General features: G+C 52.4%; 1 protein-coding gene and 1 long non-coding RNA gene across 4 annotated transcripts; one reads left to right on the forward strand and one right to left on the reverse strand.

Annotated features, from left to right (window-relative positions):
* Positions 1-2,946: 2,946 nt before the first annotated feature.
* Irx4 (iroquois homeobox 4) lies at positions 2,947-12,289 on the reverse strand. 3 transcript variants are annotated; one of them, XM_076551665.1, is made up of 6 exons: positions 12,200-12,289; positions 7,039-7,170; positions 6,369-6,620; positions 5,497-5,609; positions 4,384-4,712; positions 2,947-4,043 (listed from the first exon to the last, which is right to left on the reverse strand). In XM_076551665.1, exons 2-6 carry the CDS (start codon positions 7,081-7,083, stop codon positions 3,244-3,246), a joined length of 1,539 nt encoding a protein of 512 aa, XP_076407780.1. In that variant the 5' UTR covers positions 7,084-7,170; positions 12,200-12,289; the 3' UTR covers positions 2,947-3,243. The 3 variants fall into 3 exon arrangements, with proteins under 3 accessions (XP_076407780.1, XP_042117279.1, XP_015863770.1); XM_042261345.2 differs by lacking the exon at positions 12,200-12,289 and adding an exon at positions 11,479-12,002; XM_016008284.3 differs by lacking the exon at positions 12,200-12,289 and adding an exon at positions 11,258-11,448.
* Positions 7,787-9,226, forward strand: LOC143268621 (uncharacterized). Its single transcript, XR_013044659.1, has 2 exons — positions 7,787-8,667; positions 9,050-9,226. It is a non-coding gene; the product is annotated as an uncharacterized LOC143268621 (long non-coding RNA).
* Positions 12,290-24,999: the final 12,710 nt, after the last annotated feature.

The raw sequence follows: 24,999 nt of genomic DNA on the forward strand, positions 1-24,999 counted from the left end.
TAGATTTGGAGACGGTTTCCGGAGCCAGTTTCCTGCGGCTACGTGTTGTTAATGGAGCTTAAGGAATTATCTTAGACTGGGCCGGCCGGGAGCCGTATATTTCCCGCGCCTGTTCCCTTGTCGAGTCTGAATATGCTGCTGTCAGACTCGCTTAATGAAAAGTAACGCGCCGCTGATTACAGTTTTATTTGGCTCTATGTAAAGAGCGCCGTTAATTTAGCCTCTCCTCTCAGTGTGTTTGCGATCGCCACGCCTGAGCGACTGAGCGCGTCCCTGCGCTGCCGCCTCGCGCGGGCGCCCAGGGCAGGCTGACAGCCTCCCGCAGGGGAAGTCGCGGCTACAAACCCTCCCCCGTCGCGCCCTGCTGGGGGACCTAGACCTTTCCCCTCCCCAGCGCCCTCATCCTGCGCAGGCGCCTTGCTTCATCTTGGGCGTCACGCTGGTTCCTGTCCGGCGCCCCCATATTCGGTGAGCCTAACAGCACATCCTTCAGATTGCTCCCCTAAGTCAGAGGTGTCTTAGGGTGTCCCTTATTGCATGCCGAATCCTGGAAAGTGGCTGAGTCCCACCCCCACCCCCACCCCGCCCCATATATTTATTCACACTGGAGTACGGTTTATTCAAATAAGCTCCCTTAGTTGCTAGGGTCACCAAGGTCTGGGGCTCTAGAAACTTGTTATTCCGACTCCCGAATAACAGAGCTGGTGCAGGCGCCAGAGACCATGCCCGGAGGTTCCAAGCTCAACAAGCTTGGACGAGTGCAGAAACCTCCTTCCCTCCGAATATTCCCCAGGAGGAGTAATCTTCCCCCAGAGTAGGAATCTGGGGGCCAAGGCCCGCGTGTGGACCTGAGCACTGATCAGAGAGAGCCTAGGCTATGTGAGCCCAAGGCAAATCTGTCCGCCAGCCGCCGGGACACAGGCTTAGGTTCACGCTTGAATTTCTGACTCCCCGTCTTTATCTTACCTACTCCTAGCCTGAATCTGTGAAGCCTAATTTTTTTTTTTTTTTCTGAAAATGCTTGGCTTTGTCTAAGGTTGTGTGGGGGCGCGCTTGGCGGCCGCATTAAAATTCCTCGCGCCCCAGCTTGGGCAGCAACGTGTCTCCCCTGAGACTCCACTTTCGCTATTACTGTCAAGTACCCTTGACTCTTTATTTTTGCCCTTTTATCTATTACAACTAATTCGAGTTCTTTTGCCCTTTTCAGTCTAAGACGTGGGCTTTCTGCAAAGCCTCCCCTGCCAGCGCTCTCTCAAAGCGCGGAGCCTTTAGAAATTGAGGGGTTTACTGTCAAAATGAAAATTTCACTTCAAATTATCTTGGCTGATGCTCGCTTGCTAGGCCGGGGGCTCCCGCCGCAGCCTTTTGACAGGCACATCAGCGGCAAGCTTCCGTGTCCCGATAATATCATCCAGGAGAGCGAAAGTCAATGCGGTGACAGCGCAGGCTGGGACAATCCAATTACTGAGTGCTGGCCAGGGCAGGCCTCCAGCTTGTGGGGCAGTTGGCCACTCAGTGTGCAAGGGCCCAGGGCTGGCAACCCGGATCCAGGGTGCGGACCATAATTCAGGGGACCCTGTCAGTTCTAGGGGTTGGGTTCCAGCAAGGGTAAGTTTCTTTCCTTGGGGTCTGTAAACTGTCCCCAAAGCTGGCCCTACAGGCTCATTAGTGCCACTGGGCTCCCGTCTAGTATCATCCCTAGGATTGCAGAAGAAAGACCTGGCACCTATTAAAGGTCTGGTGTCTCTCAAAGGCCATTCTCTGAGATGAAAAGTGGTGCGTGTAGCACACACAGCTGGAGTCTGTGCTATTAGAATTTATTCTAGTCCCTGGGCCCCCTTCATCTCACAGCAGCTTGCCCTGGGCTTCCTGCCTTATAACTCCTCTGCTTGCCACTCCCACTTCCCAAGGAACATTGGGGACTTTCATGAAGTCCATAAAGGCCTGAGCAGAGGTTTGTATGTCAGCAGAGAGCCAGGGATGGATGTTGGGCAGGTGCCTCCTGGAGATGCAGGGAACCTGGTAAAGAAGAGCCACAGAGGACCTGAGTCCAAAGTAGCTGCCACTAGTGACTGTCCTGGAAAGGGTATGAAGAGTCAGGTCTGCCCTCAACCCAAGCCCTTGTGTCCTCACCCCATGTCTCTTCAGCTCTGCTCCTGATTTCTGCTACTAAGGTTTCCCCTCTGGAGTCATCAGAACTTGAGGGACATAGAAGCTACATTTAAAGCAAGCAGGGCTCAGGCTGCATCTCTGGATGGAGATGATGGGGTCAGGTAACACAGCAGCTTTTAAGAACCTCTTGGCTCAGAGAATGATGCCCTTAGGGCACTGTCCCTTCCCCAAGCAAAACTCCACGGGATTTAGAAAGCCTAAATATTACTTTAATCCAGTCAAAGAAACCCTTATTTGCTCAGAGTTCTGGTGTCTGGCAGTGGGAAATGTTTAAAGTTTGGGGTCTCACATCCAGTTATGGGTTCAGAAGAATGCCCCTGCTGTGCCTTTAACATCTCAAACATGGTTTGCTTAGACTTGGATTGGCAACTACTTTATTGGGGTGGAGTTTGGGTCAGCCCTCCCATTCTTTCTTCCCGGGGGGGGGGGTCAGAATCACCCTTCCAGCCACACCTGTAGAACCCAGCTGTGAAATGTGTTCCTTCTGTAATGCAAACACCATCACGGGAATTTATTAGTTTTGTTGTATTAGCCTCTCTCTGAAACAGGCAATTACTGGTGTGAATATACATCTTAGAAAACATAATTTTGTTGAGTCAAGAGTGTGCAACAGTGTAAACACGGTGGAAGTGTTGTTGGTGAGCTTTATGTGCTGAGGATGAAGTCCGAAGAGAAGCTGGCTGAGGAGTCTTCGTAACGAACACCGGCATGCCTCAAACCCAGAAGGAGACAGCGACACAGAACAAGCCTCAAAACCCAAATGCCTTCTCCATGTAAACTTTGGATGTAAACTTTATTCTTCAGGGGGGCTCCCCTCTGCTTTGAGATTACTCTCTTGTCTTCCTGGAGTTCAGGGATGGCTCAGGTGGACGCAAGATCAGGTGAAACCTGGTGATAGAATGCGAGGGGATTCTTCCATAGCTCTGGAGCCTGAGTTCAGATCCTCTGCCTCAGATGGGCTGACATCCTTGCCTTGGAAATGCCCCCTTCCTTTGGAAACCCATTAAAATCAGTCCAGAGTCAGCGCCTGTAGCCTGAGCGCCAGTTCCCTTCTCCACTGTGCAGGTGGTGTTAAGTGCAGAAGGGTTTGCCCCCTGCCTTGGGCGTAGGCAGCAGCTCCCGTGCAGCCCCGGCAGGTGGAGCGTCAGGGGGCACCGTGGGCGGGAAGGAGCAGGCCAGAGGCGTAGCCAGTACGTTGGTACCCGCCCCCAGAGAGCGCCCTAGAGGACCCGGATCCAGAAGTGCGCCCTTAGCGGTGGCCCAGGCTTGGTTCAAAGTGCTGTGCCTAAGGATGGGGTCGTGAAATACCCCGTCCACCCAGTTTCTGAGACTAGTTACTGGGGAGTCCTGGTGCCTTTCCAGGACTCCTGAAGGGGCTGGGACTGCAGGTGAGGACGCTGGCGGCGCCGAGGATGCCCCCGCGGGACCTTGGCGTTTCAGCATGCAGGAGGGAAACTCAGTCTGACTCAGAGCTGTAGCTGCAGCAGCAGTGGCTGTGTGCGCCAAGGACCAGATGCGCGGCTTGGTCTCGAGGCTTGGCGGAGCCCCCGCCGCGGCAAAGCTCAGTTTGGCTTGGGGACCGCCCTCGGAGCCAGAGTCTGGCGCAACCACTGTGCTCCGGAGGCAGCTCCGGCCCCTCTCCAAGTCCTCATCTATGGCAGCTCCACCAGTGGTGCCCAGAGGCATCCGGAGTGTGGCGGAGGCCTCCTTGCCTGTGCCAGGGCCATCGGATGAGGCAGGAATCCTCTCTGGTCCACTGTCCAGGGGCTGGAAGGGTGTCTTCAGATCACACTCTGAGGTCTCTGCATCTAGAGGGTCGAAATCTTCCAGGTCACTGAGTTCTAGCTCCTTGTCGTCTTTGCCAACGGGACCTGTCAGGCGACAACACGTGGCCAGTGGAGGGAGACAGGATGGCATAACTAGCTTCCTTTTATCCTAAGACCAGAGTTAGTGGGACCTCACCCCTTCCCATCACCAGGGCTCAAGTCTTAAACTAGTAACACCAGCTGGGCAGATCTGGACTCAATGGTGTATGAAATGCTTTTTAACTTGACTTTAAGCATGCTCACATGGTACCACCTCACTCTCCACTCCCCAGGCACCAGGTCTGACTGTTTACCCGTTCACTCATGTGCTGCCCAGGCACTCATTTGCCACCCGACAGCTTCCAGAGGACCCCCCCCCCCAAACATTACAGAATCTCCAGCCCACCTTCACTCTTGGCACTCTTGAGAGGCTGCTCCTGTGACTCCTCCTCGACAGCCTCCTCCTCCTCACCCTCTCCGTAGGGCCGCTTCTCATCTGCGCACTTATTTCGAGGAGGCCAGGTCATCTTGTTCTCCTTCTTGAGGCGCCGGCGTGCGTTGGCGAACCAGGTAGAGACTTGTGTGAGGGTCATCTTGGTGATGATGGCCAGCATGATCTTCTCTCCCTTGGTGGGGTACGGGTTCTTTCGGTGCTCCTGCAGCCAGGCCTTCAGCGTGCTGGTGGTCTCTCTGGTGGCGTTCTTGCGCCGTGTGCCGCTGTCCACGGTTCCATACCTGGAGACAGGCTCTGCAATGGGGTGCCAGTCGGGGCCCGGGAGATCACGCGGAGCGAGCAGGTGCGGGGTGTAGGGACAGGTTGTGCCTCCCGGGGTTGGGTTGCACTTATGGGCAATGCCTTGCCTTTTGTGGGCCAGGGGCGAAGATAATGTCATTAAAATAAATGACAGGGAGTAGGTCATGGCCTCTGTCACTATGTAGACACATTTCTTTGATTTCCTCTGTGGGGCTTCCCTCTTACCACCTTGATCCGCAAACCAAACCATAAAAAGGTATCACGGATCTGTAAACCAGCACCTGGGAACCTGAGCTCAGAGACAGAGGAGGAGCCAGGTTCAGGGATTTTGGTTGAACTGGCAATGGTTCCATAGGAAGATGGAATGATTGGCTGTTCCCAGCATGGGCACCGCGAAGGCCAAGGGCTTTTGTCTTTTGATTCCCACTGTAGGGCTTAGCTTGTGGCCCTGGCTCAGACACCTATCTGGGTTGAGCTTCTTGAGGCATGGAGGTGCCTCAGGCCCTTCAAGGAAGCAGCCTAGTGGACTGAGCTTTCTAGAATCACTTTGCTTGAAAAATCACAGCAATGGGGGAATTTCCACATTCCCAACAGTATGAGGAGTGTGGCAGGGTAGGGTAGACCACCTGCTTCAGGGAATTGCCCCCTCTTCTGATCCTCCCCGCCTCCCAGGAGGGGGCCTGGTGGTGGTAGCGGTGAAGGGTGGAGTGGTTGGTAGCTGATACTGGACTGGCAGTGGGGGAGGAGGGAGGTCTGATTCCTCACCTGTCATATGGGTACTGGCCCAGAGCTGGCTCATAAGGGTAGTAGGCTGCTGCTGCGGTGGGGGCTAGGCCAGCGTGTGAAGATCCCGTGCCATCCTTGGACTCGAAACTGTTCTGTAAAAACCAAGGCGTCTGAGGCCACAGCTTCTGGAGACTCAGCTAGAAATTCCCCGTTAATCCTCCGTAGCTTCGCTCAGATCCCCGACTCTCGACTCTCCCCAAACTTCCCCAAGGCCCACAGACTCCAACCCATCTCCTGTTGGTCTCACTCAATACTCAGTTCCAAGAGCGGGGCTGGCTTTAGGTAGGGAAACAGGGATAGACCCGGGGGTGAAGATGAGGTGAGAAAGGGCAAGAGGAGGAGAGAGGTCTCGAAGAAGCCTGGAAGGGGAGAAAGAGGGCGGACTTGTAAGGACATCAGAGAGGTCACCAAACCTAGGGATAAAGAACAGGGGGAGAAGAGGCCAGAGGGAGGGAAAGGGGGAGCGGGGAGGAGCTAGGGTGTGGGGTCCGGAGGGGAAAGAGGAGAGGGTGGGGGAAGGGTGTACTATGGGTGAGAAGGGAGAGGTTGTCTGAAGCTGTGAGGAACGCCTCTGGGGAGTCAGGAACCTGATCAGAATTCCATGGCAAACTAAAGAGCCGCAACATCTTAGGCACCGGGCCTTGCGGGCGGGCCACCCTGAGTCTGAACCAGGGCAGGGGTGCTCTGAGGCTTCGGGCCGGGCCGGGAGGCACAGCTGAAGCCCTTCTTTTCATCTCCTCACCCCAACCTGTAGGGGATCCAGGGCACTCCCGCCCGGGGCGGAAGTAGACTTGGCAAACCGAGAGTTCGGGGCGGGGCGCACGGCGGTGGGAGGGGATTTGACCCCTTACCAGCGAGTAGAAAGCAGACGCCTCAGAGCCATAAGTCACGTAGTTTCCATAGCCCTGCGAGCTGCCGTAGGGGCTCCCGTAGACGCCGAGCGCAGCGGCTGAATTGAGTTCGTGGCGCGCGGTGGCCAGCAGCCGGCTCTCGTAGACAGGGCAGTAGACGGGCGCCTGGGCCGAGGCCGCAGGCCCGGAGTCGGTCAGTGTGCGGCTGCTCGACTCGCAGCACGTGCTCAGGGAGTTGGTGGTCATCAGAAACTGAGGACAGAGGGACCACAAAGAAGCATGGGCACCTCGACCGAGGCTAGGGCGCTGGACCCTCAAGGACCTCACGGGTCCCTAGGGGCCTCCTGCTGTCTACACCAGACTTGAGTTCTTCCCTCAACAGCCAGCTTAGGCCTTGCCTTCTCTGGCCACGTGGGGCCCAGCCGGCTGTTCAAATCCTCCACGGGGTTAAGTGCGTCTGGCCCAAGTGCTTCCCAGGGTCCCCCAGGGCACAGTCTGATGGGTTAAACCAGAGGCAATTCAGGCCCACCCACAGTATTGTACTAGCACTCCCTCAACAGTGTTTGGCTAGTGCAAGGGGCCACCAGGCAAGGACCCTGGGAAATGACAGCCAGGGGTGGCTCGACCCTCTCCCACTCCAGCTGTCAGACCCTTGCAGGAGTCCCTTTACCTGGGGAGCAGAGGAATAAGGGTATCCAAACTGCGGGTAGGACATGGCGGGCACGGCCTAGGAAGATTGGAGGGGCCGTTGGGGTCCTGTGCACGGTGTGGTCACTGCTCCGGGGCTTCAGGCTCCTAGGCTCTGGGAAGGCGAAGCGAGAGGTGGTCAGTTCACCCACATGCTGCGCAAACTTTCCTAACCAGGTAAGAAAGTGAGTGGCCTTGGTCTCAGCGATCCTTTTAGCTTCGATGTCTGAACCCTCCAGAGGCCCCTGGGACCGACTGGCGTCGCCGCGAGGACAGAAATACATATTTTGCAAAAACGAAAGGAAGAGAGGAAGGAAGGAAAGAAGGAAGGAAGGAAGGGAGGGAGAGAGGGAGGGAGGGAGAGAGGGAGGTAGGAAGGGAGAGAGGGAGGGAGGAAGGAAGGAAGGAAGGAAGGAAGGAAGGAAGGAAGGAAGGAAGGAAGGAAGGAAGGAAGGAAGGAAGACAAAACATAAAACCGAGTATCGCGGACTGTCAAGTCAGTTATGCCTGGCTTTAAGCGGCAGAAGCGCTGACGTCAGCCGACGCCTCAGCTTGGCCTGGCCGCAGACCTGCGGGTCATGCGGCTGCTGGCCGGGCGGGGCGGGGACAGTCCATGTCTGCGCCAGCAGGGCGGAGGGCCATCGAGCTTTAACAAATGAACTCCATCCAAGAAGTCAATATCGCCCCCGACGAACGGTGTTTCTCCTTAGTCACGGAGGACGGAAGGCACTTTTAATTAGAAATTAATTAACGAGCAGCTGCTCCTTCACACCCCACTGTAATCATTAGTCTCAATTACAAATGAGACCTATGAAGGGACACACGAGTGAGTCTTCAGTGAAGATGTAATCAACAGTTAAATTAGCCCGGGCGCAGGCTGCAGCCGTCGTACCCACGCAGCATAGCGCTCAGGGTGAAAGGACGCAGGCCCTGCAGATACCCCGCAGGCCCCTCGTGCTGGGACGAAGACAGCGTGCCTGGTCGTTCCACACATTTCTTCACCACATAGATTTAGGAGAATCTCAGCAACGCCTCTCACCAGTTCCATTTCCAACTCTGCACCAAGCAGAGTTTTAGAACCAGCTGCCGCCACAGGAGAGCCCGTATTCTGATGGCGACCTGAACTTAGGTGTGTGTGCGTGTCCCCCCGGGCCTCCCCAGAGTCCCACACTTCCAGGATCGGTGGGGCCAGGTATTGCGGGGCTTCCGGGGTCTAGCATAGGTTGACTGTGCCATTCTGGGCAGCTGGCTGTCTCTGGAGACGGCCCCTCCCCTTTCTCCACTCCAGGTCAGCTTAGGGCTCAGCCTGGCTCCATTTCCTCTCCCCTCCCTCTTCTGGTCTCCATCGGTGGCCTCCTTCCGCATCCCAAGGCTAAGACAGAGACTGCCAGACGCCGCTGCTCGCTGGGAAGAGCACATTTCTCAACTTGGCCCTCGGGCTCTTCCCGTAGGCTCGCTGAGCCTAGCGAGCAGCCGGCCTGGGTAAAGGGAAGGGGGCGTTGGGCGCCTAGCTCGGGAGTGTGAGGAACTGTCCGAGAGAGGCCCAGTGTCCTCTCAAGACTTCCCGAACTAATCTGGGCGCTGCATTATTGCCCCGGAGTTCAAAGCGGAGGTGAGCGGAGCGTGCAGGGAGCTTGGGGTATCAGGCCACCCTGAATTCTCAGGCCTCCTTTCGTTCTGATCTTCCCGGGGCCAGGCTCGTCCCTACTTTTGGCCCACCAGGCCAGCCTCTCTCGCTCCCCGCCGGCAGCAGAGCCGCTCATCACGGAGCTGTGCAGACTTGCTCCGAAAGATTCTTGGGTTCAGACCTGTGAATCGCCCCAGGGCCACCCTCTAATTAATGATGACGTTCGCGCCCTCTCCCCAGCTGCAAGGCTGCCTCCCAGAAACGAAATCTGCCGGCCCTGACAGCTTGGTTGAAGGTGATGGATGACTATCTGGAGACCGCAGTACACATCATATAATATCTGCTGCGTAATTGCTTTAATTTACAGATGAGAATACGAGTTCTCCGATCGCGCTGGACCGCAGCCGGCCACGTCCGAACTGCTTGCAAAGGGAGAAACCATCGGAAATAATGAATAGTCGCCCCATGCAAATTATTCAGACAGTTTAGCGTTGGTAGCCGGGAGAGATATATATAAAGAACACGAGTCGAATGACATTAATAATTGTTTTTGAATTCTGTATTGATTTCGTGGCAAGCTGTGTTTATTTCTTTCTCACCTGAATTGCTAATACCACCTTCCTGTAAATAATAAGAAACTAGCCACCGGGGCTTCTCGAGTAGAAATGAATCTCAGCCTCTCTTTCTTCCTGCTTCCTCCCCTCCCCCAACTCCCTTCTCCTAGCCTCTTTTTAGTTTCCAGGCTTTACAGAGGCTTCTGCGGAGCGTCCGTCTACTTTCACTATTTATTGTTTACAAACAACTCTTTCTTTCGATAATGAGGTGCTCTGTACAGGACGGTGCAGGCTCAGGGGCAGGCGGCTGGGGACAGAAATCCAGCATGGACTAGTGTTCCTCAGTGACTGGCCTTTTTGTCACCTCATTCCTGAAGCCCAGGCCTTGGGGACTATAGTAAGCACAGGCCGGGTGCAAAGGAGAAAGAAGACCAGGCTGCTGCCTGTGTGTGACACTCTGGGGACTTCAGCTAGCAGCCAGCAGCGTACCCAGAATGAGCACTCCCTGTTTCCTTTCCCGGACACCTGATAGGGCTGGGGTTAGAGTGTTGTCCCCAAGGACTTCCATTTATCTCCTGAGTGGACTCCATACTGGGTAGGGTACTAAGCCGCCGGAGTCCCCCAGGGTCTCTGGTCTCTGGGGAAGGAGTTTCAAGGGTTTTCCTTGGGTCCTCAATGCAACATTCTGGTTTGCCTTCCAGTCAGAGCTTCTAGGCCCCAGGTGCTGTTCTCTCTAGCTACCCTTTCCCTGGGTCTAGGAATCACGCACATTGGACCCCACTATCCCTGAAGATGCAGACTCATGCTCCACACTCTGCCTGCTCCATGCAAGGGCCAGTCAGGACCCCACTGGCCAGTCCTGTCTCTGACCAGCACCCACTCCAGATCTGCTACCTGGCCGAAGCCCTCCTGCCCAAATGAGATACTCCCTAGGCCATCCTCGCTTCTGATATAAGGGTGCCTTTCTTAAAGACGAAGCCTCCAGCAGAGGCACAGGGCTCCCCAAGAATAGACAGGAGTCCCAGAATCTCAGGCACCATCAACTAAATAGAGCTTGCATGGTCCATGCTGCGCCCAGAAACTCATAGGGCTCCCTGAATATAAGTACACCATTCAGCAGGATGGCCAGTGTCTTAGCTTCCTGCAGGCTGGGAAGCTGATCACCTTTGAAAGGGCTTCAAAGGGTCAGAGACTGAAGGCCTGATCAGCTCACAAAGCGGTGGAGCAGGGAGCAGTTAGCCCCAAGAATTAGGAGCCGGGGACTGCCGGTATTTTCTGAGGCTGATGATGGCCATAGAACTGGTGAGAGCTTCTGGGGAGTCCGGCCTGGCCTTGCTATTCCTGCCACCAGCCAAATCCTGACTCTCCAGAGTAATTCTTGGACCACTTCTTAGCCACACCATGAGCTCGATGGGAGCTCATTCCAGCCCAGAGAGAAGTTGACTACAACCCAAGGCCAAGACAGAAGCCAGGCATCAGGAAAGGACCTTTTTTTTGGTCTGAGGCTAGGCCGGAGCTTGGGATACCTGGGTCCATGTTGGACAGGCAGCTGGTATAGGCTCAGAGAGACACCTCAGGTGCCAGAGATACTAGGTGGTTCGGGCACCCTCCTCTCTGCCTCAGTTCATTCTTTCATACTCAGCCTCTGTTCCCCTTACCCAGCCAGTGGGATGAGCTGCTGGGACATGTATTGAAATTCCCGTTTGCTCCGCCAATGCCCTCCTTTCTGGCCCTCTTTCCTACTGCACCCCCACGGACCATCTATTCGGCGCTGCCCAAGGAAGGAAAGAGCGCACTCCGGGCGTCCAAGAGTACAAGCTGTCCTATCCCACTCAAGCCACCAAGGTCCGCGGGGACTCCTGCATTTCCGCACCCGGATGCCGGATCCTTCCTTTCCCGCTTCCCCAAACTTGCAGCAAATGCAGAGGCCTCCGAAGACGCTATCCGCTAGAAGCAAACTTTGTCCCCTCCGGCACAAGAGCGATCCTAGCAAAGTTTGCGCGGCAGAGCCGGTTCCTTACCTGTGCTGGGAAAGAGCCGGCCAGTGCGGCTCTGGCGCCAGGGCCTCCGGGAGCAGCGCGCAGCCCGGGACGCACCGGGGAGTCGCCGCAGCCGCCGCCGCCACCGCCGCCGCCCGCGCCCCTCGGCGGCCGCGCGGAGCCTCTGCCTCCTCCGCCTCCTCGAAACGGGGGGAGGGGTCTGGGAACCCTGGGGCGGGGGCGGGCGCGGGGACCTTGCCTACCTGAGGTGGTGCCGGGCCACTCCTGGCCGCCCGCTAGGGCTCTGCGCGGCCGCTGGGCGCGCGCGCTCCGGCGGGGAGCAAGCGACAACTAATGGAGACATTTCCAGGCGGAGCACCTGGAGAGCGGAGCGCGCCGGCGTCCCCAGGCGCCGCGGTCGTCAGCCGAGCCCGCACCGGCGTGACGTGGGCGAGCGAGCGAGCTGCTCCCACCCGGCCGCCCATTAACGCTTTCCCCCCGCGGGCGCCCAGCGCTTGCCAACTTTCCCCTCCGCCCTGGCCGCGCACCGGGTGCGCGGGTGTAGGGGCTGGGGTGAGGGGTTCCCGAGGGTGAGGGTTCAGGCTTGGCCTCCTCAGGATGGTTGGGCGAGGGCTCCTGGGCCCTGAGAGGACACCCCAACCCTACCAGGACAGCAGGCGACACTGGGCCCTCATTTGGCCAAGTGCTTGGCTTGCTGTGTGGATCCAGCGGCCTTGGCTCGCTCGTGGGCCTGTCTCTAAATTCTTCACTCCCACTGTCTGGCTGGGAGATAGCTCCTCTCCTTTTAGGACAGAGATTCCCCTCCCCAGACCATATTTACCCTGCCCTGCATAATGTTATCCTTGGGAGTAGAACAGGCTCTCAAACACACCCCTTCTTTTCCTGTCTCTTCCTCAACACACCATCTGCAGTAATGCAGCGGTTCTGGTCCCCTCCTTGATGTCCACAGTAGTCCCAACCAACCTGACTCTTGACTGTTTGGGCAGCAGGCCTTCCTCACAGGCTTGAGTAAGAGGAATGAATAGTTCAATTTGCAGAAACCGCTTAGGGGCTCCGTAGATCCGTGACCTCTTTGGGAGGGAGCTTGCTCAGGACTGTCCAGAGCCAGTTAGCTGGGCTTCTACCCTGGGACCAACAAGAAGACAGATGTCCTTTGGTTTCTTCAGCCTGAGGCTGGAGCCCAAGGCAGGAGAGGTAGGTCCAGGCCCAGACCCCCTCACCTCCTCCTCAGCAGCAGAACCTTTGCCTTTTGCCTCCCTGAAGACTCCTTTTGAGGACTTGCTGCCCTGCAGGGGTCTCAGGACAGGACAGAAGCAGGGTGGTGAGCACCATCTGTCCAGGTTGGAGCAGGAAGGGGCTGTTGCCTGTAAAGCCCCCGGGCTTCTGCAGGACACCCTTCCTCCCGCATAGTTTTCACTTCAAAGGGCCAGCTTATTTCTCTTCATCATCCATGGCAGTGCAATGACAGTTGAGATTTGTTGATTTAGATAATCTCCGAGAAAGTTATCTCGGATTCCCACCCCCCACCCCCTTTGCTCCTTTTCCCTCCAGAGCTTTTTGCAGGTGCTGGAGGGGTAATTCCAAACTGCCTGCTTCCTCGGCAGCATGGAGCTGGTCTGTGGCTGCAAACCTCCCTCATCTGTCTTCTCCACTGGGAGAGAGGAGGCCAGCAGTGAGTGCCCAGCCATGCTGAGCTGGAGTTCCAGGTGCTGCTGTGGGTGACATTGCTTTAATCTTTGCCTGTTTTGGAAACCAGAAGGGAGCTAAGTCACCAGTGTGGCCCAGTGAGCTAGAGGAGGGGGCTTGGATTCTGGGTCTAGGTCCCTGTCCCTTCTGTTTGGTTCCAAGCCTGGGAGGCAAGCGGGGGAAAGGGTGTTTTTTATATAGGGACAGATGGAAGCATTCACTTTGGAAGGTGGGAAAGGTTCCCTAATTCCAACTGGAAGGAAGTAGAGGAAGGATCTGTCTGCCTCCAGGGAAGGAGCAGGCATTTCTGGTTTTTCACTTTTTTCTTAGCTCCTCTGAGGCTACCTAGGAAGCTCCTCACACTCTGCTGGGTAGACAGAGACAGGCCCATTGGCGCTTCTCACCTGAGTCTTAGGCTCTTTTTAAAGCTGATACAAGCAAGGTGCTGTGTTCATGAGTGTTACAACCGTAGCTGACTTGACTCATTTCATGCTCACCGAGGCTTCCCATCCCAAAGTACCAGCAACAGTCTAGAAACATCAAGGCTCACAAATCATGGCCACCAGCACTCTACAGGGCTGTTTTATCTTCGTGACCCAGACCACGTGGGATACACACACCACCATAGGAGTTTAATTGTGAGTCTGGTGCCTTTCATGGGAGGAAAGAGCAGGTGCCATCTCCTAATTTAGAGTTCAGTTGGCTGAATGCTGCCAGGCCTGACCTTGCCCTGATTACCGGATGAAGTGGTTACAGATATCAGCCACTACCTAGTGCCCTCAGCCCTTCACTTGCTGGGCAGGGCAGTTTTCCTGAGCCCTCTTGCCATCTTCTGGAGTCCCGGACTGGCATTCTGTGGAAATGATGGAAATACCCCAGGTTTTGGCCAGGGAGCCTGTAGGGAAAGTCCCTTTTCTGGCTTCAGAGTGGGTGGTCAATCTGGAAAGTGGGTCTGCAGCTTGAGGTGTGGCTTTAGGGAACAGTCCTGGGGACCAGCAGGTGGGCGGCTCTGGCAGCTGGTAAGGCTGGTGCTGCCCACACTGCAGTGCCCCTTAGATCCTCCTTCAATCCCTCTTTTGTCTTTCCTCCCTGCGCAGCTGCCAGAGTGTGATCTGGAATGAAAGTCTCTGCGCCCTTGGGGCTTGGCCACGTGGCTGCCTCCTCCTCACCTGGACTCTGCTAGAACACGCACAGGCATCTGGGGCTGAGCCTCCAGCTGGAGCTTACAAAGGCCTGGCCTCAAAGCTTCCTGGTGTCCACTGTCCCTATGGGGTCCACGGTCTTGTCTTCCTGCCCAACCCTCTCTGGGGACCATGAAGGGAAGTTTTTGGTTGGGCCAAGAGGCATCCTTGGCTAGAAGGGTCACTGAGGACAGTTGTCCTTGGGGGCTGTCCTCCAGCAGAAGAACAGGGTGGCATCTGGGGAGACACAGTAACAGTGGCCTGGGCCAGGATTGGTAGAGCGAGGTCAGTGGTGAGAGTGACTGCGTCTGGGACACTAGTGAAGGCAGCTCCCAGCCCAGAATCTCATTTCTTCCTTCGCTCCATCCTTGTAGCATATGAAAAAGGCCCAAAGAGGAAAATCTAGGTTTCCTCTCCTCCATTCTGGGTCATCAGGCTGGCTCTCAAAACCAAAACACATCAGCACATTTTCCAATGCAAATTTAACAATGAAAGGCTATTAGCTCAGGCATCATCCATCCTTCTAGATGTTTGAGTGTGGAATGCTTACCAAATAGAGTCTCAGATTATAAAGACCCAGGCTGAAAAAGTGTACTTCGAATCTTTCAGGAAGATGCCAGCACACACAGGGGCCTGTGAATACCACATACACCTTTGATCTTGCATAAAATCAAAGCGCTTTAGTAGGTAGAGAAGAAATGTACAAAGATATCCTATGTGAATGAGCTAATATTTGTGGAAGGACTCACAGAAAAATTAAACAGCAGTTAGATGAGGAGCCTTAACATAGGGACCTTGTAGGTTTCCTGTCTGGAGTTTTCAGGAGAAAGAATATGCCCCTACAGTGGTTTGAATAGGAATGACCTCCATAGTCTCATGGATTTGAATGCTTGGTCACCAGGGGATGGCAACTATTTGAAAGGATTAGGAGGTGTGGCCTTGTTGGAGAAAATGTGTCACTGGGGGTGGACTTTCAAGTTTCAGAAGCCCAAGCCAGGCCCAATGTCTCTCTCTTTTCCTGCTGCTGAAGATCTGGATGTAGAATTCTCAGCTGCTTCTCCAGCACCATGTCTGCCTGCATACTGCCATGCTCCCCACCATGATAATAATGGACCAAAACTCTGAAACTATAAGCAAGCCACAATTAAATGCACACACACACACACACACACACACACACACACACACACACACACACACACAAGTTGCTGTGGTCAGAGTGTCTCTACATAGCAATAGAACACTGGCTAAGACAGTACCCAATGGCGAAAATAAAAAATTGGCTGCTCTCCAAAGGCTCTTACACACATGCATACATGTGATTGCAGGCAGAAAACACTTCTGTAAATGGAAGGTGTCAACACACCCAGTGATGCTTTCACTGGCAAGTATAGAAATAAGAGTGGGTGGACACAAGAGGTTGGGGTTCCCCGGCAATCCGGAGGCCTGATCTCTCGGTGGATTTCCCACTTTAGTTTGTCATTTGGACCTGGTTCTAGTACTCCTCACCAGGGCTTTCCATCAGCTGGGGTCAAGTCAGCAATACCTAGAAAAAGCCTATAAAGTTAGGGAACATTTATGGATTGGTCCGAGTTTGCAGTAGGCTGCCCTGTTCTTACTGGTGTGGCTCTTTAAGTGGTTATTTAGGGAAGTGACCCAAAGGCAGCTCTGAAAATTTAAGTGCTGTTCTGGCCAGTGGAGGGAACATTACAAATCTCCAGTTAAAAAACTCCAGAGTAAGCTGGGCCATGGTGCCCACCTTTAATCCCAGCACTCGGGAGGCAGAGGCTGGCAGATCTCTGTGAGTTGGAGGCCAGCCTGAGCTACAGAATGAGGTCCAGGAAAGGCTCCAAAGCTACACAGAGAAACCCTGTCTCAAAAAAACCAAAAACCAAAAACCAAACCCCCCAAAAACAAAACCCCCCAAACACAAAAACAAAAAACTCCAGAGTAACTGGAGCCAGTGACCAGTGTAATGGCCACCACCGACTGTGGCGGTAGATCACACAGGACGGTCCCCAAGAAGTGGGCGCACGCCGGCAGGCACACCCCAGCGCACACACAAATGTTTCATAGTATTTTTTTGAAATTCAATTAATTGAAGGCCCCAGATAAAAGGAACACATTCTTAATGGCTATAAAATCACCTGAGGGGGGAGATGGAGCTGTGGAGCTCAACTTCAAAGCGTGACAGAAATACTTACTGTCTTACTTAAAAAGTAGTCAGATCGATGAACGAATCAGTTAAAATTACTTGTGCATTTAGCAACCTTTTCATTTTTCCATTTGGGAAGGATGAGGATATGCGCTTATTGTCCGTGATTCAATCTCCTGAGAGGAAATTGTGGCTGACACCAGGTTGGAACTGGCCTGGGCTCTAGACTCCAGGTTCTTTGGCCAGGAGGCTGCATGTGTCTTTGCTGAAACACAGGCAGAAGGCTGCGCCTCAGACAGCAGAACCTCTGTGTCTCGAAGTTTTGGAGGCTATAAACATGAGCTCAGGGGCTTGGCACCAGGGTTCTTGGAGGAGCAGCTGGCTCGGGTCCCTTCTCCCTCAGTTGCTGGCAAACTTCGGAGTCCCTTGTGCACGTTGCAGGCCCTTCTGCCTTTTCTTCCTGTGGAGGGCTCCCTGCACTTGTGCTTTTTAAGGACTGTAGTCACATTGGTTGGGGCCCATCCTGCCCCAGCATGACATCATCATGATTGTGTCTGCAACCATCTTGCTTCCAAATAAGGTCACATTTTGATATGCTGGACATTAGGAACACAAACCAACTCACAATGGAGGGGTGCCTAGAAGTGCCATCCCTTAGCCTCACTTTATTTTGTCAGCTTGAACATCCCAGACTCTAGTTACTTCATTACAGCTTCCAGAAGTGTGAGCTTCTCCTTCCAGAACTCCCCACCTCTCCTCCAGTGTCCTCTAGGGCAGATCCCACTGTATTCTTGGCCTCTGACTTCATGAAGTTGCCCCCTGAGCCTTTCGACCATAGGAAGTAACGCTCAGCATTCTTACTTGGTCAGCGCCTGACATTGATTCTGAGTAGTCTATTTTTTCTTTGCTGTTCCCTCCCTGCTGAGCTACAATGGGTGCTCCTCAATATCTGCGTTTGTTGTTTTCTGATCTTCTGGTGTCTCTACTGTACAGCTCCTGGCACAGAGGATATGACAGACATCTGATGACGTAGGTACACAAAGAAGCATGGCTGACACCCTCCAGGAAAGGAGAGCAAAGAGCACATTTAGCAGCAGCTTAGACAAGGAGACACACGGTCATTCTGGATGGGACCTAAGATTGTTACCTACCCCTCGGTTGCCTGCCACCTCCTGATGTGAAAAAGACTCCGGATGTATGCTGTGAACACAGGAAGAGAAGGTAGATGCTGTGGTCTGAGAGCACCCAGAGAGAGGCGAGAGCACCTACCACACTGTGGATGAGTGTGTAAACGTGACCAGGAAAACTAGTGCAAAGCATGCTCCTCAGTCTTCCGTGCTGTAGCAGGTGTGACTTAGCCAGACACAGAGGCTCACAGGGAGTCATGGAGAGAACCAAGAGGCAGAGATCCAGGGTGCCATTGTCGAGGACAAAGAGGCAGCAAAGGACAGGCACAAGACTGGGGCTGATTCTGGCGCTTTCCTCACTTCTGGGCAATACTGGGCTTTCACTGTCAGGGAACCGTGGCACGCAGCAGGCTGTGTGAGGTCCTAGTGCAGCTCACCTCATTTTGTCCCCCTGGGCCCCAGAATGTCCTTGGCTGAAGGAATGAAATGGGTGACGTTTGACCCTTGCATGCAGAAGCCTTTAAGAGCCACTGAGCGGTGCACCCTGCCCTTTCCCCTACTGTGGCAAGAGGTGTTCCCAACAGCAGAAACCCTGCAGTCACCTGATACGGTGACAGGGAGCAGAGCCTCTGCACACCTCTGTGATTCCAGGGCTGTTAGCTGCAGGAGCACAGGCTGCTCTGTCCCACAAGCCAGATAAGTAAGGTCACGATGGGATTATATGTCATTAGGGAGGATGCCATACTAGAGCGGTGAATTATAATTATATATTATAGTACCATTGTGGATTATGTGACTACATGTTATGATTTTACCACGGAGGAAGCAACAATACGGAAGTATTATATGTATTATTTTGTGGTTCTGGGGATGGAGCTAGGCCAGTTCTCTGCCCCTGAGCTATATTCCAAGTTCTTGTTTTTTTTTTTCTTTCTTAAAATATTTTTTTCTTTTATTCTTAAGATGATTATTATATCATTTCTCCCTTCCATTTCTTCTCTTCAAATCCTCCCATATACTCCTCCTTGCTTGCTTGCAAATTCATGATCTCCTTTTTTCATTAATTGTCATTACACACATATATGTACATGAGTGTGTATGTATACCTATATGTATATACACATACATCTTATTAAGTATAACCTGATAGGTCTGCATAATGTCACTTATATGTATATGTTTTCAGATCAGGGAGACATTTGGTACTGCATAACCAATTAATGCGCTTTTCCCTTGGAAAGACTATTTCTCCTGCTCTCAGTTTTCCTTACTTCCCTGCAGTTCTCTGTGCAGAGCCGAGGCCTTGTGAGTGTTCCTCCATCTACTGGGGCATGCATATTGCAACTGTCCTTGTTTAGCTCATGTTTGTGAGACTTTATGAGTGTAGCTTCCAACATTCCTAGAAGACAAAATCTCATGGCAAACTCCTTGAGCCTCTGGCTTGTACAATTCTGTGCCATCTTGCAGAATGTTTCCTCCGTCTTAGGTGCGGAGTTGTTTATAGATGCAGCTATTGGAACTGGGCTCCACAACTCTGCATTTTGAATGGCTATGGTTTTTTGTAATGCTCTCCCTCGTTTCAAAGAGAAGTTTCCTTGATGAGGAGTGATGGTTACATTTATCAGGCTAGATCCTAGAGGAGGACATGGGAAGATTCACTCTCTCTGCCATGTAACTCAGGCTTGACGTAATGCTCCTCTTGTCTCCTCCTACCTGGAATTACAGGTGTATGCCACCATGTCCAGTGTAGCAGGAATCTGGCCAACTTCTCAGTTGGTTTTGTTTCCTCAGACTGGAAGCTTCTGTATCCTCATCCCAATGTCTCTCAGCTGAACTGCTGCTCGAAAGCCTGAAGCTTAACCAGCCAAATGCTTAACCAGCCAAATGCTTCTAGTTCCTGGTCTTCACGCCTTATTTACCTTTCTGCTTTCTACCACCACTCCCTGGGATTAAAGGTGTGTGCTGCCACTGCCTATCCTCTATGTCTGTCTAGTGGCTCTTCCGTTCTCTGACCCCAGATAAGTTTATTAGGGTGCACAATATTTCGGGGAACACAATACCATCACAGTCCAGCTCAGATTGTTATTGTGTGTGTGTGTGTGTTACACATGTGAGGTCATAGAGCAGCTCTGTGGAGTCAGTGTTTTCCTTTCACCTTTGTGTGGGTTTTGAAGCTTGAACGCTGCTCATCAGGCTCTTGAGGCAAGTAGGCAAGTGTTTTATCCACTGGGCCATCTCTGTCCAACCACAGATATGATCTTACAGGAGAAATATAATGTAAAGACAACATATACAATGTCAAGGATGCAGCTCAATAGTAGGATGCTCATTCAGGATGTGCAAGATCTTCAGTTTGATCTTCAACACTATAAAATAATAATAAAACAACAACAACACAGTTGTATGAAAACACACACACAGCAATGCTAATTGAAGACTGGAAAACCAAAATTTATAGTCTTTTGTTCTCACAGGAACCTTGAACAAGAGCACATCATTTTCAAGTTTGTTTTATTCTTTTGGCCTCCTCCACAGGAGGCTATTCCATGATCACAGTTATGAGCAAATTGTGTGGACTGAGGGATCCGTCAGTGTGTCTAGAAAAATACCAGTAAAACTCAGGATGCCGGCTCAATGTGCAAAAGACCAGAGATGTTCTGATATTGCCTCCCAAATCCCAAGCCGTTGTTCTGTAGTTTAAGGCAAGTAAAAACATTTAATATTTGATAACTTTAATACCAATGGTGCACACTAATGGTTTAACATAAATGTTTCATTTTGATGTGGCCAAATCCATCACCTCCTATTAAGTTATCTGCTCCCTGTTATTTCTTTTTTAATAATTTCAGTTTGCACATGCAGGCCTTTGATATCTGTGAAGTTCATGCTTTGGGGACATGGTGTAAGGCAGGACTCAGAATCTTTTTGTTTATGGCTGATCCTCTGATCATCACTAAAGACATTGTCTTTATCACATAGATCTGACATTCCTGTTTATATTCTTCAAGTATAAATCTTTCACAATGGAATTTGTTATAATATATAAAGTGACTGGTCTAACTGTAGGAGCATGTAAACCCTGTCACCTCTCGGTTGTCCACATGGCATATTGATTTAATAACAGATGTGCTGTATGGAGTGTGGGGGAGATTAATGATCCCAGAAGGAAGTGATGGCATTAGAAAGATCCGGAGGGTCTCTAGTAAGCCAGACACTATGTTCATTGCTGTGTGCCTCCACTTTCTTCTTTGTAAGGAGAAAGCTCATGGACTGCACTGTTTGGCCTCTTGTAGCTATGTGTGGTTCTGCAATGAAGCTCACCATCGAGATGTGGGAGGAAGTAATGACCGCAGTTTTCACATGGATATGACTTTAAAGAAAGTAGTTCACTGCCCTTTCTGACTTGCCCTTTGGCTGATATATTAATTTTAAATCTATTTGTTTATTTGTGTGTGTGTGTGTGTGTGTGTGTGTGTGTGTGTATGTGTGTGTTTGTGTGTGTACAAGTTGTGCAGATGTGGGCATGGTGTTACACACATGGAAATAAGAAAAAGCTCTCAAGAATCAATTCTTCTACTTTGTGGGACCTGGGGATCAAACTCAGGTCATTAGTCCTGTACACAAGTGCCTCTCTCTACTCACTGAGCATTTTGCTGCTCCTCTAGCCCACCAATTACCTTTCTCTTAATGTCATGAATTCTCACTAGGAACAACTTAAGGGAGGTGAAGTTCACTTTGGTTTAGAGTACATTGTCCTCCACCATAGCTGGGCAGCCAAAATGACTGTCCATGGCAGCAGGAACTGGGAGTGTGGCTTGCTAGATCTCAGCAATGAATTGGAAATGGAGAGGTGGAGGCTCAACATAGCTCTCAAGACCTGCCCCTGGTGGAGGCTCAACACAGCTCCCAAGACCTGCCCTGGTGGAGACTCAGCACAGCTCCCAAGACCTGCCCCTAGTGGAGGCTCAGCACAGCTCCCAAGACCTGCCCCTGGTGGAGGCTCAGCACAGCTCCCAAGACCTGCCCCTGGTGGAGGCTCAGCACAGCTCTCAAGACCTGCCCCTGGTGGCCCTTTTCTACCAGCTGTGCCTGACCTCCCAAAACAGTGCCATCAGCTGGGGATGAGGTGTTCGAATACATGAACACAAGGGAGTGTAATTTCACATCCAGTCACAAGAGCTGAAGTCCATCTGCTGATCAGGCCTAGCTGGTGTTCTGGATGGACTCCGGCCCCTGTGTCTGCTCTCATATACAAGAGGAGTGACATGATTTTCTCTGCAGCCTCATGTGTGGCACTTGCTGTACAGTAGATAAGATGTTTGAATGATGACAGAGGCTGACCTGGGTACTGAGAAAGGGAATAAGGAAAGGGAATAAGCATCTACAGTTGGTGTACCCCGGCAGGAGCAGCATGCAGGGTGTGTGTTACCTGGGCAGGAGCAGCATGCAGGGTATGTGTACCTGGGCAGGAGCAACATGCAGGGTGTGTGTACCTGGGCAGGAGCAGAATACAGCATGGGTGTGGGTGTGGGTGCACATGTATAGAAGCAGCATGCAGGGTGTGTGTGCCCAGGCAGGAATAGCATGCAGGGTGGGTGTACATGTACAGAAGCAGCATGCAGGGTAGGCATACCTGGACAGGAGCAGCATCCACAGCTAGTGCAGCTGCTCAGGGAAAGCATCATGGGTGGGTGTACTTGGATAGGTGTGAGCCTTTTCCCCGGTCAGCAGCTGAAGGGCTGGTGGGTCTGAGAGCATCAGGTGAGGCTCCTCTTGGTTTTCCGGTGTCACACGTTCTGTGATCTGAATTGTCCATAGGTGGAATATACACATAAAGGTTTTGGTGGCCACAACCAAACTTGTTAAGTTTGGAAACTTGTTAAGATGATTGAATGCGGTGAGTTATTCTCCTGACCTCCATCCTTTGAGCTGACCTCTTCATGGCATTGCTACACAACATACATTTGTTACTGTGTATGGTGAGAACACACGCTCCAACATGTAACTTTCTGAGACACATACCCCAGACACTACCTGGTTAGCTGGGCTTTGAGTGTGGGGCCACATTCCAGGAGACATCAATGTGGCAGCTTGGCATGGAGAGCTCATCTTGTTTTCCTTGGGGAGAAGGGCCCATGGGCTGAGGAGGCCAGTGGCTCCCTCTGTGGATGTCAGACACTGACTATGCAAAGTGCTGACACAATGCGTGCATCAGCATCCTGCTCTAGTTCCAACACATGAGTCCGACCAGGCTCACAAGCTACGTGTTGAAGATTCGATAAGCTTTGGCTAGCCAGAGGCTTCCCACCTATGCCCAGCACACTGTGCAGGCATGACCACGGGATGGAGGCAAACAGAGACGTCACTGCCCACCTCTGGGCTGGCTGTGTTTCCTCTGTGGCTCCTGAGAGGAGACCCTTCTCAGCTTAGCCACACTGTCCTCTCTTGGTTTAAGGTAAAGAAGTTGTTTGGCATTTGGGGGGCATTTGACATCCAAGGAGGCTGTGAGAGCTGAAGCAGCTAGTGACTGAAAGGTAGGGCTAGCTGAAGTTGCACATTAGGTTGTCACTTTCCTGAGTTGCTGAGAGGTCCATGGGCTCAGAAACTGGCTGGACAAAGGCTGCACCTTCTGGCTGTGCTGTATGGAAGAAGCCATTTGTTTCCTAGGCATCTCGGTCTGTTCTCTGTGGGCACCCCACCTGGCCTCAGACTATTCCTCAGAACGACTCCTCATTTCTCACAATGACGCTTGCTCTAGGGTCCTTGAGAGATGTAGGAGAAAATGCAGGCATGACCTGGCAACCAGCCTATCTGGCACACTGCTTATAAATAAGAAGAATGGCACACCATGCTTCAGAAGCCAGGACACTGAGTTCTGAAGTAGCCTGAGTAGCTAGCAGCTGGCCTGCTGATGAGTCTGCACTCTCCACATCTCCTTTAAGGTAAGCACACAGAGACCCTGGTGGTATGGGCACTCATTGTCCAGTCCGAGGTAATGTGCTAACCAATCACAGCTGACGGGCTCCCACGATATAAGTAGCTGTTCACATACAATCAAGCAGATGCTGTTCCCTGAAACTGTCTCCAGAGTGGTTTATCTCCACGTCCTTTACCAACCTACCCACTGGCACCGCTGTCCTGTCAGGAGATGCTCCAGTAATGACAGAGAGAGAGAGAGAGAGAGAGAGAGAGAGAGAGAGAGAGAGAGAGAGAGAGAGACTTCTTTTTTTCTCTTGCTCACTCAAGCTCACTCTGCATTTGTATAGGCAAACAGGACTGTTATTTTGTTCAGATGGAGGCCCTCCAAACCCAGGCTACCCTCTCCAGTTGATGTCCTAGGTCTTCATAATTTGGATTGCCTTCCCACGGCATTTGGACACATTTGATGTTCTCTCTTTGCCTCAGTTTTGAGAGCTGTGGTACCAACTGAGCACTGGGTGAGCCAAAGAGATTTCTGTGGGCGACTCGCTGAGAAGCACAGAGTATTTGGTTTGCAGACACGGATTTTGCCCTAATTCTCATTTTGTACCTGAGACAAGACGGAAGTCCAGAGAGGAGGCAGGAGCAGCCACATGCAGCTGACGTCATGAGAATAGCAGATGCGGGGGAGGGGCAGTTTCTGCGGGAAGTTCGGAAATAAAAGACTGTGTTCAATTTGATGATGGCTCTAAGCTCACCTGTAAGTCATGGCAGCTCAGTTCAATATTGTGAGTCCTGGACAGCTTGGATTATTGTCACACAGTGGAGCAAGATCTCTTTATTGGCTGCGGATCCCTGAAGCCTGTGCCCAACAGGAAATCAATGCACATCTTCCTGGCCTCACTGCCTCCAGAAGCCTCATCTTCTGATGTGTGTGTGTGTGTGTGTGTGTGTGTGTGTGTGTGTGTGTTTGGTCAGCTTCACAGTCTCCTCTGTGTCTGGATTATGGCTTTGGTTGGACTCTCATTTCTCCGTCCCAAATTTGCAGGTTCTCACTTCTCCTTGGCATTAAGTGGCAGCGTGTGGTTGGTGAGCACCAGGCTGTCTCAGAGCACTACCTGCACAGATAAAGTCTGTATCCATCTAGTGCTCACCTTTAGCTCTGCTTGGTTTAGCATAGCAAGTGTCCTGTGGACAAGAGGCTAACATTACAGGCAGCCTGGAGAGTCAGGGAACAGGCCAGGAAGTTCCTGTGGGTTGTATCTTGGTTGTGTGTCTTCTCCTCAGTGGCTTGGCTACACAGTTCACAAAAGAGAAGACAGAGCAGAGTTTGACAGGCAGATGGGCTCCAGGTGTGACTGTCACTGCAACACAGGGCGTCCCTAGAAGGTCCAGCCCAGTGGCCAGGCCACGCTGCCAAGAGTGGACATCAGGGGGCAAGGGTGGCTTTAAAGTTAGCTATAACTTGGATTGTCTGGAAATGGAGTGCAGGGCTCAGAGGATTCCGATTTCTTCTTCCAACAGCTCTTCTGCTAGCTGGAGTAGTTTTGGGGACCTGGGTTCCATGGTCAGAGATTGCGGAGACTCTGTTCCTCCTTTAACTTAAACACGGTCCACACGGTCTGCACTTTTGATCCATCTATTCTTATCCTAACAGAGGCTTCAGCAGCACCTTCTTGGGTGACTAGGAGCCTT

The sequence above is a fragment of the Peromyscus maniculatus genome, chromosome 15, assembly GCF_049852395.1.
Source record: "Peromyscus maniculatus bairdii isolate BWxNUB_F1_BW_parent chromosome 15, HU_Pman_BW_mat_3.1, whole genome shotgun sequence".
NCBI classification, from domain to species: domain Eukaryota; kingdom Metazoa; phylum Chordata; class Mammalia; order Rodentia; family Cricetidae; genus Peromyscus; species Peromyscus maniculatus.